The sequence below is a fragment of the Colletes gigas genome, unplaced genomic scaffold (assembly GCF_013123115.1).
Source record: "Colletes gigas isolate AHSC1104 unplaced genomic scaffold, ASM1312311v1 Colletes_gigas_Sc00003, whole genome shotgun sequence".
In the NCBI taxonomy this organism is placed as follows: domain Eukaryota; kingdom Metazoa; phylum Arthropoda; class Insecta; order Hymenoptera; family Colletidae; genus Colletes; species Colletes gigas.
In genome coordinates this window covers 8,856,208-8,875,326 of record NW_025106632.1, presented here as the reverse complement: position 1 = coordinate 8,875,326, position 19,119 = coordinate 8,856,208, and the positions used below count along the sequence as shown (strand labels likewise).

Below are 19,119 nucleotides of genomic sequence, written 5' to 3'. Positions count from 1 at the left end.
TATGTCGTCAAAAATGAGTTTGATACGCCCTCTGTATCGCGAGGGAAAAAGTGTTACGCATAAAATTCTGATGCCGCGATGGACTGTTAATTTTAGATAGGTATAGTTTGGTTGCGTCGCGTCGTTGGTAAAAGTTAACCGCAGTCCGCGATGGATGCGTGAGCGAAACGGCCGACGATAAAGTGGTAATGACAACGGGTTCGCCATCGGCGCATTTAAAAGCCCTTGTGTAACCGCGGCCCGCGAGTACTTTCGTTCGCATGAAGGGAAAAGAAGTAGCTCGGGGCGACATAGCGCACGACAAAGCTAAAAAGGCGGCCGACAGAAGGAGGGCCGACGATCCACGGCAGAAGCAAGCTGCCGCTCTTTGCATCGTCCCTCTTGCTCCGTCCAAGCGCGCGCAGCATGTGTGGGTCGCGCATCGTGCGTCGCACAGACACTCACCCACACAAAGAAGAACGTGGCGTCTCTGCCTCGGGGCTCAGGCGCCACTGTCTCCCTTCTCCCTGTCCCGCGTTTCCCTCACCGACCGCCCATTTCCCGGCGTCGATCCGCACCACTCAACCTTTTACCAACACACAAGTCCCACCGGCCTGCCCGCATACTGTACGTTCTGGTACAGTGGCTGACATTAACGTAAGTGGCACAGGCCATGTGCGCTCTTCAGCCACCTAACCGATCGAATTGCTTCGATGAGGATCTATGAAGATCGATGATGCGCTGATCGACGACACGTAGAATCGTCTGTCGACCACGTAGATCGCGAGGATTTAAATTCCAAGTACGGTTCTGTTTGGATTTAACCGGCGAACTAGGGCAGGACCGTGATACGCCAGGGGGCAGAAGGGGCACGTGTGCATAGGCGCCACGTCGACGGACGCCTTTAAAATCAGCAAACAATTAAATAATATACTTTAACGCTTTATCGTACGCATAGTTTTGCAAAAATGATTTTATTTGATTTTTCTCTAAAAATGCGAAATCGAAATTTTTCACGCGAGAAAAATACAAGACGCCTGTGTACGCTACAGCGTGTGTACATATATCGATCGTAAAGACAATGGGCCAAGGGTGCCGTGTGTCATTGTTGCCCCAGGCGCCAAAATACCTAGACACCCCCTTGAACTAGGGGATGACTGTTTTGTCAATCTTGATCTTCTTTTATTATAACGTTTTGATTCTTGGGTTTTGGTACATCTTCAGAAAGGAAATAAAATAGTAGCGTAAGAACTAGACAGACTGTAAGTTCAGAAGAAAATTGGAAGCAAGCTTACATATTTGATGGCTTAGATTTTTCTTCGCGGAGCATGCTCCGAATTTTCTTGCAAATCTTAACGTAGCGAGGGAAATCCGCGATTCGACTAGAGTTCCACCGATCCATCGGCGATTCATCGAACTATTCTTAGCGTAGGGATCGAAATAGTGACCGCGATTAATTATTTATTACTCCACTATTTCGTAGACATTTGGACAGTATGAATAAACTTTAAATAGTTCTGTATTTCAATAAATTGTTCGAATATCATTATCCAAATACGATCACTTCTACAGACGAGGACTTGTAGCGAATGTAATCGATGATTTATAGGTGATCGATAATTTGCACGTATATAAACATATACAATAAATTCATTAGTTTCCCCAATAAAAATAAAATTATATGAAACGACGTTGATAAAATAAGTAATTTAGCCGCTAATAAGATTTGAAAAGACTTATTGGCTGCCAACAAAATGGTAACTTTGTATCAAAATAATCTTTCGAGTGTACCCACCCCAGCGTGAGAAGTTAACGTATTGAAGCAGTTGATTCAAATAATGAAGTATTCTCTGGTAATATTCGAAACAATTAAGTACCCGAATTATATTCGAATAATTAAGTATTCCACTAGTAATCGGACAGTAAAGTATTTCGCCGAATATTCGATAGATCGAAGTAGATATATCGACAAGAAGTCCTAGCTTCACACGCAACCGGCGCAGGCTAGATGGCAGATTAACGGCAGTCGTTGAACGTGCGTATTGTACGCGTTCACGGTGCGTGGTTCACCGACAAGGGGCACACACTATCGCGGCCGGAGGCGGGACTCGTTTAAAAACTATCTGGCGAGTGTTCTTCGGCGGGTGCCCCTGGTGCGCGCCAGCCGCGGCGGAGTCGTCCGGCTGCACGGCTGGCGTTTGCTTTTCGAGACCGAAGTGAGTCAGTCAGTCAAGCGTCGACCATCGTCGGGATCGGTTGTGCCGTTCGTTCCCTCGCGACTCGAGTCCGTCGATCTTTCCGTCTCCGCGACGTTCCCGTGCGATTCGTTATGAATTTTTCAACGTTCACAAGGACACACACATCGTGACCAGCAGCCAGTTCCAATCGACGACCGATCGATGGAGTTCAATCGTGGCACCCGTTGATCACACTGAACGCGATCGACAATCGCTGCCGTCGATCTTAACGCGAACCGCGCCGACGTCGTGACAGTGCGTGAACATTTTTACTTCGTTTCGTTATTAAAATGCTGTCACGGGATTTGTTGACTTTCGCGACGATGGTGTCCAGCCTGTCTGTGGTCGTTGGTGCTTCCGTGGATCTCGACTCCGGTGACTACGAGGTGCTGGCCGATAACGAAGGGAAATCCAATGACAATGGCAAGTAAACGTTTCATTTTGAGCGCATGATTTCATGGGAAAGTCGGGAACGTAGTATCCGACGAGGTTAGACTAGACCAGCGCGTGAACGAGTCCACGTGGGTGGCGGGGGGTAGCCGGACGAAAACAAGGAGAGAATCGATATTTGCGTTTCTGTCGTTGAACATCGGTTCGTAGATGGTCTCGTATTCTTTATGCGCGTATCGCGGTCGCGTTTCTGCATGCCACGTTGTTCCGGAGCCGGGATTTACTGTTGTACGTGGCCTTCGTTGCTTGGAAGCGTTTCTGCGTGGAAAATCGTTTCTTATGGTGTGCTTTCTTCCTTCGAGCGTTGCATACTTTATCGGTAATTAATGCGAGTTAGTACTATCGCTACTGGCACAGTAATTAAACTTACATAGCACACGCAACCTTTACAGCATCGCAGGCTTACTTCCAATCGTTGCGAATTAATTAAAACGGGAATGTAGTGGAGTCCAACTTTTACGAAACGAAAACGACTCGTGTTTCCAGCTATTCGGGCATTTATTGCTACTTACAACGCGCTTGATTTCGATGTATTAATTTAATAAGCATTCGATTTAAAGGTAATACGTAGGAGCTATAATAACAATCAATTTAAAGGAGTTCTTTTAAGAGAAGCATTGGTAAACTTACAAAATAAATCGTGCATGTAAAGAATTCGAACGTTAGTAATCGACGACTCGATAAACTTGTGGTTAACCTCAATGGTATAGTCGACGTTCGTTAATTTGGATTCAGAATTAAATTAATACTATTTACGTCTTCTTTAATCTGAATAGTTAATGTTGATTCTGAGGTTAACCAAACGTTCATCGAGTCGTCAGTTATTATTCCTATAATTTTACAGAAGTCTTTTCTCTGTTTCGATTCTTTCGATTAAGCTTATCGAATAAAAAGAGAATCTACAATGGCTAGAAACACGAATTGTATTGTAAATATTTATTTCACGAAAAGAATGAATATTCGCAACTAACAAGGACAGCCAAAATTCATTACTAGATAAAAATGGCAAAAAACAACAAAAAAATAAACCACTTCTTATTTGTTACCGGTGGTGTGAACATTAAAATTGGAATTATAGTAATGACTCACGTAGAACGACCGAAAGCTGTATTCGTTGTCCGTTTGAATAATTTCGTCCATTTCTTGGTTAGGTTTGGGTTGGCTTTTCCAATGGTGAGTCCCGTAAGTTTTTCGACTTCGCCTAAATTTCACCGCAGTTAATTAACACTGAATTAATTCTCTCCGCGTTTTCCACGTGTTCGATCACAGAAGAAAACGTGCAGAGAGTCACAGAAACGACCTCGAACAAACTTGAACGCGCGCGAACGGTAGATCTCGCGGCACAGATGTACACAAACCGATCTTCGGATTAATAAGAGACGCACGACTGGCTTCCAAGCTTATCGCTTTTCGCCGGGCAACACGGTCGACGAAGACAACAACAGAAACGATAAAAGTTCAGGATCGTTGGAACGTTGCGAGTGTCCCGCGCGACGAACAAAAAAAAAATTCGAGATAAGAGACGAAGCAGATGCAGACACGCCGCTACGTCACACGCCGCGGCCACGGTAATTGCAAAATTGTACGTTCTCTGGAACGAAAGGAAGGGGAAAAAAGAGGTTCCATCGACGTGTTTAAACTTGTCTGCCGTCTTTTTGCCTCCGTCAGCGCGGTGCAATTAAGAACGCGTGCAATTTAAACGTTTTATCGGCGTGCCCCGTGTATTCGTCGAAAATGGAAAGACACAAGAACGAAAAGCTTTGAGCTTTCTCTGACTGTGGCGCTCCTGTAACTGTCTAATCGAAGATGGCGACATTAAAAAAGAACCATATGGCGAATCTGGATGATTCTTTGTATTTTTTATTTTTAACTCGGATTTTGAAAACTATGAAACAAATTATCCATGACGCCATAAGCAATATGTATTGCACAATATTCTCTGCAACGTGTATCTGTCGTATAAAAAAAAATTGAATGTATTATTTTTCTCTGCTAGAATAGTCGTGCAGGTTATAATATGCGGAGAATTTGTTTTCAATAATTAAATTTTCTACGTTATTTGAAAGTATTTTGATAAAACAATGCGTATTGCAGTATTGTAGAGAGTATCATCGTTCGACTCGTAGATTCATCGTTGTAAAAGTGATCGAAATCTCTCATGGGGCAGCTGTAGAATCCCCTGCTGCAGTGATTCTCAACGGGAGCCATATGGCATCCTAGTGAGATGCACAGCATTTGGTGGGGGAGAAGGCTTGAATTAAAATGTAAATGGAACTGCAAAACCTTACGAGTGGATCATCAAATATTTCCAAACAGATTAGACAAGTATTTATGGATACGTACAAGAATGAGCAAACATTGTTTGATTTCAAACATTATTACGACACGAGCAATGTAATAAACAGATCCATTAATGACAGATTCAACCCTGGCACCACGTGTTCGAAAAATAGTTATCAAATTGAGCAAACTTATGTTACTGTGATAAAGATAACGTGGTCAAGAACTTGCAACGATATCGTAACAAGAATCGTAACCGTATTACGCGATTTTCTGTAACAAATTCGAAATCATCAGGGAAAGGGATATATGTATACCGTCGTATTCTATTATTATCTTGGGCGCCAACATGTCGAGATCTCAATTGATAGGATCCGACAGATATGGAATATGGATTAAAATTGATCCAACTTTGTCGACAAATTAAAAACATATATACGTACACTAGCAAGAAAATTATACCGTACCGGTGTACAACGCGTTAATACTGTCATTTTTCCCAAGTAACAGCAACTACGAGGGTTGGAAGTCGAGAAGGTGATTAGGCAGAGATACAATGAAACTCAGAAGTGGGCCACGAGTCGAAAAAAGGTTGAGAAACGCTGTCCCTGGCGAGCTTTGGACGATACAAACCGTGGTCGTCTTATTTGCCCGAAAAGCAGGAGAAGCGACGCGAACGAGGGGAGAAATCGAGGAAGTCGCGACAGAAATTGAGTCGGTTACGAGACGACCTCGTAGAAACGATAAAATCGTCCGCGGGGAGAGCGCAGCGTTCGCTTACGATCGTCGGCCCTCAGTGTCCGAATGATTCACAATCGATCGATAGATTTACATCCGCGGCTGGCGCCACCTGGGACACGAGTCCCACAGGATCGTCCGGGACACGGCCGCCGTGCCACGAATTCCGGTCAAAGACGGTGCGCTTGCGAAATAATAAATATTTAAATTTTGCCGTTCGCACGATACCGAGTTTAGAAAGACGATAAAGTATGCGTCGGGCGCCAGCTAGGCGCGCGGATAGCGGAGTATGTACATAATATAATGCCTATGTGCACGATAGGTACTTTCCGACACGCTTGTCTTGCGCGGTCCTCGTTTATGCGAGTATACCGCCAGTCTCCGTGCATCGTGCGCCACACGCGGATCGCGTACAGAGCTAAACAGTATATTAGTTGACCACCCCGAGAGTGATTGATCCATTTACATTACCATTGACCGAAACTTTGATTTTAAACAATAATAGACACGACTTGATATTTGTTTCGGCACTTATACCAGCTCATGAATCTTATTCAAATTTATTTCCATTAACATTCCAACTTGAGAATTAATTTTACTTAGTGAAAAGTCCTGTCATCCATACATGAGTGCCCGAGGTATCGAAATCTCGATGTTCGACACGAGACTAGAATGATCGAATCGAATCTCGAGAATTTCGAATATGTCGCGATACTTTACAGTCTATCGATGATCAGAATATCGATACACTTTATGGAAATTGCAAATAAATCCGTAACGAAAATTTAATTTTGACAAGTTTGACACGAGAGTACAACTGGACGTTTTAATCTGCCGGACACATAGTCCCGTTTATGCACTATGTTACGGATGGTATTCGATTCACAGAACCATTTCACTGACGTTATAGTTTCTCAGACGCGTGGCACGTCGCATTCTTTGCCTCCGTGAAACGAAAAAAAAAAAATGCCTGACCCCTCTCTACGCTGCCACGATCCGTTCAACGATCGCCGAGGAGCCGTTAATCCAACGTGTCCGACGAATCGGACCGTTTATCTTCAAGAACGTCAATCTTCCCGTTCGAGGAAGAACTGGTCGTGCAGAATTTTATATTTTCAGTTCACGCAGATTAGAAAGTTTCTCGCGATTCCCGGAATCGTTAGTTCGATCCACGCTGTCGGTTATCGGGAAACTATAATCATTTTCAATTATTTTGTCGTTCGGACACATTCCTCGATTACGAGGGGAGAATACCAATGAAACGAGAGTTTCTTGGACGAAATCGAACTTAAAACGGAAAATACATTAATCATATGATAAAATACATTTTAAGACTTTATGATTACATGCCAAAACCATAAGTATGAAAACGTCTTTTATTTAATATATTATAAAAAAAATTAAATAAATAATTCCTGTCTTCTCTAATAATCATCAAAGTTGAATTCAATCTTATTCATTCCACATTTGTATATTAACGACGTATGGCATAAATATTGTAATACATTTATGAAAACATTGTGTCATTCATACGATTGTTGTCTGCGATTAAAATAGTATCAACTGTGCGTTGATTTGCCTATTGAATAAGGCGCCACTGATGTGCATTGAAATAATAGAATCGCGATTCGAAGGTTCGTAGAGAATTACGCAATACGCCGACGTTCGAGTTTCTTATCCGATTTCGATGCAAATAAGTTACGGAATTACGATATTTCTCTATCGGTTCGCGCAGCCGGTTGCTTATCTATAAAGTAGAGAAACCGATTTTACGATGTGACTCATTCGTCTCGAATCCCAAACGTACTGTATCGTGAAAGCTATCGAACAGCGAGGTATTGCGAGGCTAGCGATAGGGAAACTCATTGTCGTTTACTGTTATTCCGATTCGAAATTCAAATTCCGAATTTAAATCCTTAGATTTCCAAGTTTGACAGTAATTCGCACGCTCACCGCCATTTTGTCGAAACGCCATCTACCGAGAACCACGCTTTACGTACTCGCAATGACTCTATTTAACATTGATACTTATAGTAACTTTATTCTTCTTGTATTATTATAATTATTTTTTCGGTTAAATCATCCTTAATCTTTTCTGCTAGACGAAACACATTTTTATACGCGAGTTTGTCCGACTCGCTGTACGTAACGTTGATCTCTCGCGAGAATCGATACGCGAATCGTTTCGTTGACACCGAAGTCAAAGAGTGCTACGAACGTCGAACGTACGCCGGACGTTCGTGTAAAAAAATTGGGTCGTCGTCGTCGTAAAAGTTTTGAAGTGGCGTTCCCACCGTAAAATCAAGAAACATTTAGGCGCGCTCGGAAGTTCTGTTTCGTACGCGTCGAAAAATGCGAGCTCATCGGCGCGCCACCGGCAATCGTAACGCATGCACGCACACGCGAGTACAACCGGTGTTTCACGTGTTCACACTTGGCCGAGTGCAGCTGGTGTTACGTCCACGATCGCGCACAGACGCTAACAGCACACAGGAACGACACGGTGGCGCCTGTCGGCCACACAAATGTGCATGCGTGCGTGACGCGTTTATGCATCTTTGTCTTACGCTCGTGACGCGGCGTGTCGTCGTACCCCGGGATGAGCGAAGTTCTTATCCGGATCAAAAATTTCGAATCAACGATCGAAAGATAAATCGCTCATCGAATACCAGTCGCGAATTACACGCTCCAGGGGCCCTTCCAACCGTTTAAATGTACTAAATGCACAACGACAAGCTGCGAATCTTCTTTTAAACTTCTCATTCCGAAGGTAAGAAAACATCTTTACGATGGTCTCTAAGCTTTTCGAAGAAGCACATTTACGTAGAATATTTACACAACTCATTTTCTATATTTTGGTTCTTATAAGGGATATACACTACCGATATTTACCGGTATAATAGTTTTGATAGGAGGCGTTGATATGTAGCGTGCAATTTTGTAGGTTAGATTGCGGTTGATCTAGACTCATTATTTCGATGATAGGAAAATATCTTTGCAATGGTCTCTATGCTTTTCGATGAAGCAAATTTATGTAGAATATTTACGTAATTGGTATTTTTGATAGGAGACCCCGGTACGTGGTGTGTAATTTTGTAGGTTAGGTTGTTGCAATCTTCGATTTCGAAACGATATAGACGTTGCATACGTCGATTACATACATTTGTTCAGACTATGATTCTACCATTGGAAGTTTCTTATATTTTCGAACAATTTCTTTGAAGTTTACTTACGGATTAAGCGCGAGGGCATAAATTCTTGCGACGTTCGGGTTGTTCGCGGAAACTTTTTCGGGTCGCTTTTACTTCGAGCAGACCGCAAATGCTTCACGGCTATCTTGTATTTCATATCTCGTACACGGAAGTGACGGTTGTCGCGCGTAGCTTCGGATATTGTTACGTGCATCGTGTCCCGGCTTGTACGGTGCACGAAGCCGTGGCGAAAAGTTAAGACATTTTTCTTGGCGCCTTCGCGCTCCATACGCGCCACCCACGCATTCCCGCTATCTGTGCCCGAATCGGACCCCGGAACGTTATTTACGGCCGCGTCGCTGTCGTTCCGTATCGAATCATTAAATTAAATTCGATCGAGTTACGCTCGCGATAAAAACCAGTCGCGAATCTAGATGGCGGGGTTGTATAGTAGGAGGGAGTGGTGGGGGGACGGGGATGAACCGCGAGCAATTAACGTCGATTCGCATTAAAAATGACGACCGATTAATTGGGCCCGGCGCCCTTGCATTTCGCGCTCATAAATCAGGCGGAGACATTAACGAGAAGTAGAAAGTTTTATTCGCGGAAGACTTATTTATGGTCGAGCTTGCGCGATAATTCATGCGCTCCTTGGTTTTTCCTGGTCGGCCGGCTCCTCCATTATTAATTAAATATAGAGGAGCATTGATCAAGGCGAACGCCGTCGCTTCGGATTCGAAATCGCGGTTCCGCGAACGAACAACTAACTGACGCGGCGCTGACAGCGATATTTCGCCCCGGGGATAACTTATGATCTTTATTAAGAGTTATTTTGTACATATATAGTCATTCGATGGATAAGGTGTTTCGAACGATGCGGTATTATTATTATTATTTTATTAATTAACTGGGTGCGAGCCTTTGGTATAAATAGAATCTTAAATGATACTTCCAGCTTGTTATCCTTTTATTTGTAGTTGATACATGACACTTGTCGCGTAGTTATATTGACTAGAACAACTGATAATTTTCTTCGTTGATTTAGACAATTTATGTTATAGTTACATTTATGTAGGTGTTCCTGGACTTCCTTCCGATTGTCGTGAAATTGAGCTGATTTGTTATCGCATTTTGCCTCGCCCAATTTGTCTACATTGGTCACAAAATACGTAACAGAAGGTGTGACTGTATCCGAAATGTTCAGGTATCCGTAATATACTTGAGGTCGGGTATATCATATTTTATTTTGGGTTGTTACGGTATAAACTACTGTTCTTGTAGCGTATGTAAGTTCAGCGCCGAAGTAATAAAAAGTTTCCAAGTTTTAAAGCCTATAATTTCCCTGATTCGAAGATCATACATATGTTTTACTTCCTAGAGCACGATTGTAAGGAGGTTTAGAACTCGGAATAACTAGGCGGGAGACCTGCCAGACTCTAGTTGGCGTCAGAAAGTTTTCTCTCGGATCTAACAAAGATTGTAGAAAAATCGAACAACTTGGTGCAAGTAGTATGGAAATCGATACTGATATTAAAAATAATTAACCTTTTAACGTATACGTAAATTAACGTCCATTACTTTGAACGAAGTATAACAAAATTAATTGAATTTTTCGTTAGGTAAGAGTGAGGTTCAAGCTGTATAATGATGTAGTTTAAATAATTTTCGCAAACTTGTCAGATTTGGGAATTAAAATAAGGCTTGTACGTGAGTACATAAATGGCGGCCACCGTGCGCGCGCGATGGGACCCGTACGCCATTAGTAATCCGTGAAAATGTTTCTAGTTATGGTGTCGATGTTCTCTGTAGAATGTCCCGTTCAAAGTTATTCTGTTCCTAGGCGTTTCGTTAGCCTTGCCGTGCGCGCGTAAGTACGTGGCTATTGAAAAATAGTGGCTGTTGGGACAAATATAACTCGGCTGCTTGAAACGCGTGTCCCGTACGATCGGACTTGTAATTCAACAATGGTAGCAGTGCACCTCTGACAGCGCGATGTCCGACGCGCATGCACACACGAGGAGCGTGCGTCGAACGATACTCGACCGCGGGACGAAGCCTACACGAATTCGCATATCGTTTCAATAAACACGCTGAAATATGCAGCCACGATATATGCGTTAAGATATATGCAAAAAAGGAAAAGAAAAAAAAAAAAGACTGCAATCGTCGCGGTATAATTGCCGAGCGTCCTTCCAGCGATGAAATTTTATCGTAATGCATCCATCAGGCGTGGCTAAACTTCGCAGGCATCGCTAGACGGTCACGTAACGAATACGATTTTTTTATTTTCATCAATGGCGCCAAACAGCAATAATTCTTCGTTCGTCTCATCATAAATGCAAGGCATATCGTGCCGCGAGTCACTGTCTACGTTTCAATTCACCGCGATAAGATGTAAGTCCAGCCTCGGGGCGACGCTTAAATTCAATTAATCCTTCCTGTTTTCGTAGGATAATTCCAGCTTACGTACGCGCCAATAACGGCGGTGTGTTCGATGATGTAATTTAGTGTCAATTATACTTGGAACGGAACCGTTCCGGAAGCTTTCAATCTTCTGGAAATCGTGTCGATTCCATTACACAACGCCTTGTACTACCTTTCCCCTTTTTTTTTGCAAGATTGAAATATCGCGGGCTCCCCAACGCCATCGGGACACGTTAGGGATTGTTTAGAAGCGTAGAATAATTGAATCATCGAAGCGTCGAGAGCTCACCCTTGGAGGCCCAGTGCTTGAAACTTGTATCATCGAAACTTCGAATTCGGAGCAATAGACCTCTTAAATTTAAAATCACTAATGAGATTTGAAATAGGAACGAGATCTAAATTCATATTTCTAAAATGCTTGTAGATTCCTGCGAAAGTAGATTCAAATCAAAGGTGGGGAATTCTAAATCTTTCCTTGGGACAGTTCGAGATTCGAAATCTATTTCGACGTCGCCTAGCAGTAACTTGTTCGGAAATGCTCGACAGTCAATTCTGCCGAGGGTATTTCAGGAATTAATTTCATCGCAGGGCGTCGAAGCGTCGCGGCGCGAAAATGTTCGCCGACTGGTGTGCGCCTAAAAAGTCATAATCTTCAAATCGTACTATCGGGAATACAAGACGCGGGTGTGTAAAATCGTTCGAAAAACAAAACGGCAGTTTTCAAAGTAACAAGTATTGTTTACAAAGAGTTCCTGTATCGTTGGTTCGAAGTACAAGGAATGATACAAATTAACGAGAAAAGTACATTTTGTAGTACTACTTTTAGAGTAGAGATAATTGCAATGTTATAACCCGTGGATCGTGTTATCTATTTATATATATTGTTTACTCCCACTCGTATTCGTACATTATAATAGTTGATTTCAGTAATGAATTTTTTTCTCGAAACTGCGTAGGATTTCGGGGATATGTCTATACATAAAAAATGATTGTAATTAACCCCCGCAATCGAATATAATTTTTACAGAACGATTTGAAATTTCTTAATTTTGTCGAAAAGTTTGTCCATCTACACGAATTTTTTTCTCGAAACTGCGTAGGATTTTGAGGGTATGTCTATTCACCAAAAATGATTGTAATTGACCCATGCAACCGAATATAATTTTTCCAGAACGATTTGAAATTTTTTAATTTTGTTGAAAAATTGGTCCACCTACTCGAATTTTTTTCTCGAAACTGCGTAGGATTTCGGGGGTTTGTCTATTCGCCAAAAATTATTGTAATTGACCCTTGCAACGAAAAATAATTTTTTTAGAACGATTTGAAATTTTTTTTTTTCGCCGAAAATTTCAAGGGAATAGATGTACACCCTATACATATATGAAATATGTATACAATCACTGATAAAGAATTCGAAGCGTTTTTATATATTGATCTATGAATCCATCGGTTAATTTGAACATTAATATAGAGTTAGATTCGTAATCGATGACCCCAAAATACTGTTAATGTAGTAATTTTCGTGGAAATCGAAGATCGCGATTTCATATTTCCTCCGCGTTTCTGCGATTTCTGCACACCGCGCGGCGCTTGGTCGTTGGATAATGTTGCGCGACACGACGCCGCGAGCAGCATATAACAGTCCGTTTCGCCATTGCTATTTACTATCGACTATCAATCAGTGGCAAGCTATATTCGAAGTATACGAATATACGGGTGTCGCTCGGACACTCGCGCGAGTGTCCGTGGCTCGTTGAAACACGCACGCTCGCGCGCAAGCGTTATGTTAATTCGGTGCTTCGTATGCGCCATGATGCCGCGTGCAGGCACGCACGCATGTGGCATGCATGCGTCCAGTGCAACCGGAGATGCGTCGAATTCAAATGAACGAGCTCAGCCGCTTCAGCGAGGTCTCCGTTCGTTGGCTTCTCCATACTTTTGCGCGTCTAATGATCGAGAAACATAGTTGACGGTCAAAGGACTACCGCTATCCGTCAGGCAAACCGTCCGTCCAGACGTTGACAGACAGTAAGAACACCTGTGCGCTAAATATCAAGTCGTCCCATAAGTTATGTCAGCCTCTGACGTTGATTTTCTGTACGTGACCCAAGCATCACCATTTTCCACATTTCAGTCAAAAATTTCTAACGTTCTTCGGATTATTCGACTATCGACCTGCGTTTTAAAAATAAAAATTGAAATGTATACGGCTTTTATCAGTAAATTACACGGGATGTAACATTTTTTATTGTACGACGAATACGCATATTACAAAGGCGAGGAATTTTCTTTTGCATGGAGTATAAAGTACGGTCAAGTATTTTATACTCCTCAACCAATCAAATCAGGGTACTTTGTATAAAAAGTAAGAACTTCTATGATAGTTTGGATAATTTGCTCACAATGGGTTAAATTTAGCGCGGCTCATAACTGCCAAACGGGTCAATGCAGGAACTTGAAAAGAAATTCGAGACGATTAAATATTCTTTCATAGAAAAAGTCACATTTGTAGTTACATTTTGAGAAGCGAAAAATCTTGATGGTTTAAGACGAAACTGTTACGTGCGCTCGTTAATTGCACGCAATCGCTATTGGTGACCGTTTACACGCAGAAATAGGATCGTTAAGAAAAAGCAATAGGTATCAGGTAATCATAGCTGTGTATAGTGTTTTGTCGTTATTTAGTGAGTGCGGTGAAAATTGTTATGCCTCCAGCGGACAACTGCACGTATCGTTTGTCGAGATAACACGAGTTATTCAAACGACTGACTCACGGTAAATAGCGATAGTCGTTACGTATGTTTCGCTTTAATATTAGCAGGGGACATAAACGTAAACCTCTCCTTCCGTATCGCGATACGAATATTTGCGCGATGCGTTTGTCGTGCGCACACATCCAGATATACAGTATCTTCGCCTTGCGCGTCGAGCCACTTAAAAGTCCCGAGCGATTCCCAAACCTTTTTCCAAGGCGCCACAATGATAATTTTTGCGGTCGAATATCGTCGAAATTTGAGTAAACACAAGTAACTTTATTGAACAACGTGTCAACCATTTTGATCCATCTTTCGCCATCTCGCGAGTAACTTCGTAGTCTTACCTCTTCGCGAGTTCCTTTTTATCATTAATCTTTCAAAAAACGTTAGGGGCACTCAATGGGCTAACATCGATCTAAAAGTTACTTTATTTATTTTTTTTCTCGAAAAGAAAGTTTCAGAAATTATTTTTTGAATGCTCGTGATAGACTTGACTTTGAGCAAAAATTAAGGGAACGAGGAGGATGAATTAACGTCGGGGATCGGCTAACCAGTTATTGCTATTCGCGAATGCCACGTGTTGCGGTCGGATCGAAATCTCTCACTTGCCACGGAATCGCCGCGAGCATTGAAATCACGTGCTTCCGACACTCTGGAGGATCGCATTAACGGCACGCTCAGTCCCGATCAATTAGCTTTAGCCCCGGAGCTTCCTCCTTCGATACGAATGTACTTTTTGCCGATCGTTCGCGATCGTGATTGCATCCGACGCGAACGAAAGCCCGCGCGGAATCGCGTTCATGGACCCCGGTTGGATCGTCGATTGCTCCGTTTTCGTAGAACGAGTTCGTACGTCAAGCTAATTACTCGAAATTGCAGCTGCGAACCGGAGTGAGTAACTTTCATATTCGGATACTTCGCGATCCTCACTTTGCCGCTTTACGGCTCGAAAAATTCATCGCGCGTTTCTTACTCGACCTGGACAAATCTCTTCGACGATGAAACGTGCCATGATCTTCGCGGGAGTGGCAAAATTTACTATAAATTTCTTTCGAGCCTTTCACAAGAACAAGAACAAACTACGTTGAAATAATAGATCGTTTTCTCAGCACAGCTTTGCTGTGTATTATTTTTTCCGAAACGTGCTATCCAGAGGGTCGTTTCATCGCATTCTTGTTTGTGTTTTATACTATTACGCGGTATCTCTTTATCTGCCATTTGTTTTTGTTCGTATTAGGCAATTTTCTTTTATATTACAATTTAATTCCAGGAAATGAATGATTAAATAAATATACGAGTACAAAATTTCTAATTATGCATACTAATGTAATTACGTAAGTGATTAATGATCGTGATTAGCGAGTAATCAGTAATTATAGTTAATGGATAACGCGGATAATCGAATCAAGTATCACTGATTATGATAAATCGTACAGGTTTTAATATATCAATAGCAATGAAACTTTAAAAGCTAATAAAAGCTAAACTGAGGAGTCTCTCATTACGTGATTACTATATACTGGTTTATAATTAAAGATTACAAATATTATTTATGGTTACCGATTAATTTTAGCGATGATTGATTCATCAATTAGATGGCAATCTGTGTGCATTTATAGTGGCACACCCTTGAGATACGTAATTTTTTAGTTCTTGGTATAAAAAGAGAGGTTCTCGCTCAATTTATGACACCGAATGACGATATTATAATACTATTGGCTAGATAATATCTTCTTACACTAATTTCCAAAACATCGAAACTTGTTTATCGTGAACTCGTTGTTTTTTAATTATGTCACTGCTGCAGTAAACAACCGACACGTTGAACGTATACAGAATATATGTACTTACGCAAAATGAAATATTAATACTATTAAATTGATTTATGAAATATATTCTGCATACGTTTTGCATGTTTTCCATGCTAACGTATGCTGTAAACCAGAAATCTGAATTCAGAGACGTTGTAATGCGGACAAGGGATAATTAAAATAGGTATTATTTACAGTATAAATAAAAATGAATACAAAAAAATGTTAAGTTTTCATTTCATTGGTTGTACGAGTAACGTTTAAATCTGTGAAGTAAATTGTACTATTTTAAATTATATCGTGTAATTACAACAATAAGCTTAACAAATTTGTCGTAACATTTTTGGTGCATTTCATTGCAATCGAAGATGAGACTGCACTACTAGGTGTTATCTTGATCGATATTCGAGCACGCGAAAGTCAAAACTCAATCAGAGTGCGAAGTGCTCACCGTGTTTGGCGCGCAGCTGCGGGCAAACGTTGAGCAAGCCGATAGTACGCTGCTTTTTTTCTTTTTTTTTTAATCATCAAACAGAACGTTGCCTGCGTAGAAATCTTTTTATCGTGCACGCACGATCGCTATTTCCTTTTCTCGAGTGATTTGCTGCCAAATTACGCCCGATGGCGGGGCACGTAGTGCTCGTGGCTACAATTTCCGTGCCTGTTGCAGTGTTTTGCCCCCTTTCAGCTGTCCACCTTGCCCGTATTGCATCGTTAGTACCTGCTTGAGAACACGAAAATGCTTTCTCAATGAGCTCCATCCTCGAGAAGGTAATCTTTATTGATTAGGACTTTCGCCAAATTGGAATTTTAGTGGTCACTGTGATCCAGTGCCAGTACGCCAACAGCTTTCAACATTACGTTTAACCGTAGAAAGACTATAGATTAAAGCTGATAAAAAAATTTCTATCGTTACTTGTGGGCCTCGAAATCAACGTTCAATCGATTTGTAATTTTGACGAGAATAATGTAATAATGAACGAAAAAGAAAACGCGGGAGGTTACTATGATTACGTGCCCAGATAAATTAATTTCCTAGAACTCTTGAATCTTATCAGCTGTATACAGGGTGTCTGCGAAGAAGATAGTCGTTCTCAGAAACTTCGTGATATTTATAGCAATATTTTTCTCTTTTTTATTTGTAATCATAATGTACCGTTGTCCGTAGGATGTAGTTACGTTCCTTAATTATAACAAATCTTTTGGAACACCGATACGGACGATATTAGTTTTGCAATCTGTTGATTTCTGAATCGGAACGAATAGTCAACGTGTTATGCAAGGAGGGGTCTAGATTATGGAATAGGAAAGATTTACAAAAATTTTAATGCACAATTAATGAAAGAAACGTTTGCATTAAAAAGGCCTCTTCTTAGGCCACGCAGAAACTAAATATCTTATCTGCTTCGTTAAATACTTTCATTCTCAGCGTTGCGTTGCGTCCAAAGTTGAACATTGGTTTCACCAAAAATAATGCCAATACATTCTTCAGTATCTGATAGCATTTATCTCATCGATCATTACGTTTGCAAATGAACTCGGTGTCTTTTTCTTTTTTAATTCTGTTTAATTTACTTACATTTGGTTACTAAAAATAATCCCCATTGTCGATATTATTGTACATCTTATCGAACTAAAATAAAAACAGTATGTTCGATGACGTTCGTTTGCTTGTATCTGACGTAATATTCGTTTTGCAAGAACCGTTTCCGCGTTAGATCGGTCCGTATTAATCAATCGACGACGAAACATTTGTAACTTAATCTATAATCAACATTGTAATCACAATGTGCTCGTATCAGTTTGTTTAAGGATACATACCGATATAATTTATCATGTTTTATAAATCAGACAAATTTCATCGATAATCTGTGAATGACATCCAACCGTGCGGTAACACGGACCGGTTCGTAATATGTTTATACGGAGAAAAATAAATAAAAACTACCCTTGAGTTTCCTAACATAAAAAATTATTATTACTCTCGAAATAATAGCTATTAAAGATTCATTCAACCCCCTCCCTCCTCTCAAACTTCAACGTAATAACAGTTCGTGGCCAGATCATTCCAGGGTTAAATATTCGAGATGATCGTGGACAGATTGAGAAATTTGTTAAAATAACGATAATAATCGTCTCGAGTCCCGTTCGAAGTGATTATTTTTAACCTGAAATCAGAGAGAAGAGATTCGCTAATGAAAAATTTACGGCGACAGGCTCGGTTTCGAAAACCCGCACGAAACCGACCTAATTAACTTCATCCCATCGGAAGAGTATTATTAACCATCTTCTTCATTTCTTAATTGACGCATTTGCTCGAACGCCGATAGTAATCGCGGATAATGGCAAAGAGAAAAATTACGGTGGCTCGACGAAACGGACTCGACGATACGATCGGGACATGTACGATCTGCTTTACCGGATAATTATTCAAATTAAACGAGCCGCTTGCTTTTGTAATTACAGAAATTACACGGAACGGTCGCCGTGGTTTCGTAAAACTTTCGACGATCGTTCTCCGGGAATCAAGTTTTCTTCGAACGTCGAACGTTTGGCGAGAGTTTGCCTATTTATAGTTTACTAATCGCCTGTGTCGTTTCCCGCCAATTTCTTTCGTTGTTGAATATATAAAATTACTGACGAAAAGTATAAAAAAAAAGTTAGGCGATGCAATTTTATTCCGACGTTTACGTTTTTAAAGAAACAGGTTCACTGTTTTACGTTAATTTTAAATGGATATTATGATTATTAAGTTGAACAATTTGCATTTGTCGTAAATTTTCCGTGCATCAAGGGGTTAAATCGCACCGGTACGATTTATGGCCTCTTGCATGGAACGCAACCTTATATTATTGTTATGATAACGAACATAAATTGGACTTCTGTTTCTTCATTGGTAAAATATGTTGAAATTTATTTTCGTTCGTTTACCGCCTTTGACGAATGCACGATTTCAGAAACAGTTACGACTTACGAAACCAATCCCATAAACTTTTTATTGTACGATAAAAATGCTTATAAAAATTTAATTGGCCCGAGGAAAACGTATATTATATACGAATTTAAAAACGTTAACTCGCGCACAAATTAGCATCAAATAAAAAATGTGAGACGTCCCGTGCTTTTTTATCGTTCAAATTAATTTCAATTGAGAAAACGATTTTTTCAGTAGCGACGAGTTTACGTTAACGTTATTATGAATAATCGATGCGTTTTGCGCGCGAGACAGAAATCGCTATTAACTCGCGATAGC

General features: G+C 41.0%; 1 protein-coding gene across 1 annotated transcript in view; it reads left to right on the top strand.

The window, feature by feature from the left end:
• Positions 1 to 2,133: 2,133 nt before the first annotated feature.
• LOC122404692 (BMP and activin membrane-bound inhibitor homolog) overlaps positions 2,134 to 19,119 on the top strand; it is a 35,086-nt gene continuing 18,100 nt past the window's right edge. The window contains exon 1 of the mRNA XM_043408884.1: positions 2,134 to 2,639. Within this exon, the coding sequence (XP_043264819.1) occupies positions 2,507 to 2,639 (133 nt within the window). The 5' untranslated portion in view covers positions 2,134 to 2,506. The remainder of the gene's footprint in view (positions 2,640 to 19,119) is intronic.